The sequence below is a fragment of the Elephantulus edwardii genome, unplaced genomic scaffold (genome assembly GCF_000299155.1).
Source record: "Elephantulus edwardii isolate Elephantulus edwardi_28Jun2011 unplaced genomic scaffold, EleEdw1.0 scaffold00017, whole genome shotgun sequence".
In the NCBI taxonomy this organism is placed as follows: domain Eukaryota; kingdom Metazoa; phylum Chordata; class Mammalia; order Macroscelidea; family Macroscelididae; genus Elephantulus; species Elephantulus edwardii.
The window spans coordinates 29,895,049-29,896,784 of NW_006399767.1; the positions used below are offsets into that span (position 1 = coordinate 29,895,049).

A 1,736-nucleotide genomic window follows, 5' to 3' on the forward strand; every position below is an offset into this window, starting at 1 on the left:
AACAACAACAACAACAACATATGAGATGAGATTTGTCCTTCTGATAGAAAGTCTATAAAACAAAGCTTTTCCTTTATAGAATATTATTTATTCTTTTTGGCAACATTTAAAAGTAACTGATGTAATAAAAAATTATATAAATAAGTGAAGATGCATCTGGTATTCATTGATTTTAAGATTCAACCTTCTGTACAGAAACATGAATAGATTTGCAACATACCAATAAAAATTTTTGTATATTTTTGAGACATCAGTGTGTTCATTTCAGTATTTAAATGAAACATCAAAGGAGTTAAGTTAAACTTGGAAAGGAGATATTTTTAAAAATGCTTCTTGAAAATTAAAAAAATAAAGCTAGATGAATCCCACTGTATACATGTAGACATAAAGGTTCAGACTCTTACTAATGTAACAGAATAGAGAATCCTGATTTAGATTTACACCAACACAGCCAATTGCTCTTTGACAAATAAATGTAATTCAATGTAGAAAGAATTGATATTTCAACAAATTGCTTTAAACATTTGGCTGCATATCAATATGCGAAAACCTTCATTTTAATCTCAAATATTTTAAAGAACTAAACTAAAGCTGTATTATGCGTTTAAATATTTTGTGTGAAACTATAATGTTTTGTGTTCTTTTATAAGAACATTGATCACTGAAACCGAGATGGCGGTGGTGGAGGAAACAGTGTAAGGAGCTAGAGGAGTGGCAAGCTGCATAGAAACGGGCCACCAGAGAGACTGACACAGCACACAGAGACCAATGTGGCATGATGCAGACAGTAGGAATTTGAATCAGAACTTCTAATAAAATAATTAGTTTGGGACCCACAGGAGCAACAAGCAGTGAGCCCTGGCAGAAGCCGCCAGAGGAGCCGTTGTGGGACCCACAGACCAGGAGCAAGCCTGTCAGTGGGAAATTGAGTTTTCTTAAGAACCACCACCCCATCAGGAGCAAGCAGAAGCCGCCAGAGGAGCCATTGTGGGACCCACCGACCAGGAGCAAGCCTGTCAGTGGGAATTTGACTGAGTTTTCTTGGGCTCTGCCAACTTGCCAGGAATGAGCATTTGGGTAGGAATTTGACTGCATTTTCTTGGGTCTCACTGACAAGCCAGGAGCAAACAGGTCGGTGGGAATTTGTCCTAATCCACAACATAAACAGTCTTCTAAGCATACTGAAAAACCTACCACCAGGAGACGACAAAATAGATGAATGATACCTTCTAAGAATCAAATCCCTATATACATCTAAAAATTTCTCCAACAGGATAAAAAGGGAAGCCTCAGATTGGGAAATAGTATTTGGTAATGACATGTCAGATAAGGGACTTATATCTAAAATTTATAAAATACTCGAGCACCACCACAAGATAAAGGTAAACAACTCAATTGAAAAATGGGCACAGGATATGAACAGACACCTCACATAAAGAAAACATTCAGATGGCAAAGAAACACATGAAAAAATGTTCAAAATCCCTAGCTCTAAGAGAGATGAAAATCAGAACAACTGTGAGAGATCATCTCACCCAGCAAGAACAGCAAAATTTAACAGAACCGCAAATAACAAATGTTGGCAAGGTTGTGGAGAAACTGGAACCCTTATTTACTGTTGGTGGGAGGGAGTATAAAATGGTTCAACCACTATGGAAAGCTGTATGGGGCTTTCTCAAAAATTTGCAAATAGAAATACCATTTGACTCAGCAATTCCACTACTGGGAATATACTC

The 1,736-nt window shown here is 37.0% G+C and overlaps 1 protein-coding gene across 1 annotated transcript in view; it reads left to right on the forward strand.

Moving 5' to 3' along the window:
* LOC102874917 overlaps positions 1-1,736 on the forward strand; it is a 70,731-nt gene that overhangs the window by 64,798 nt on the left and 4,197 nt on the right. Inside the window, exon 10 of the mRNA XM_006882206.1 lies at positions 840-1,015. Within this exon, the coding sequence (XP_006882268.1) occupies positions 840-1,015 (176 nt within the window). The remainder of the gene's footprint in view (positions 1-839; positions 1,016-1,736) is intronic.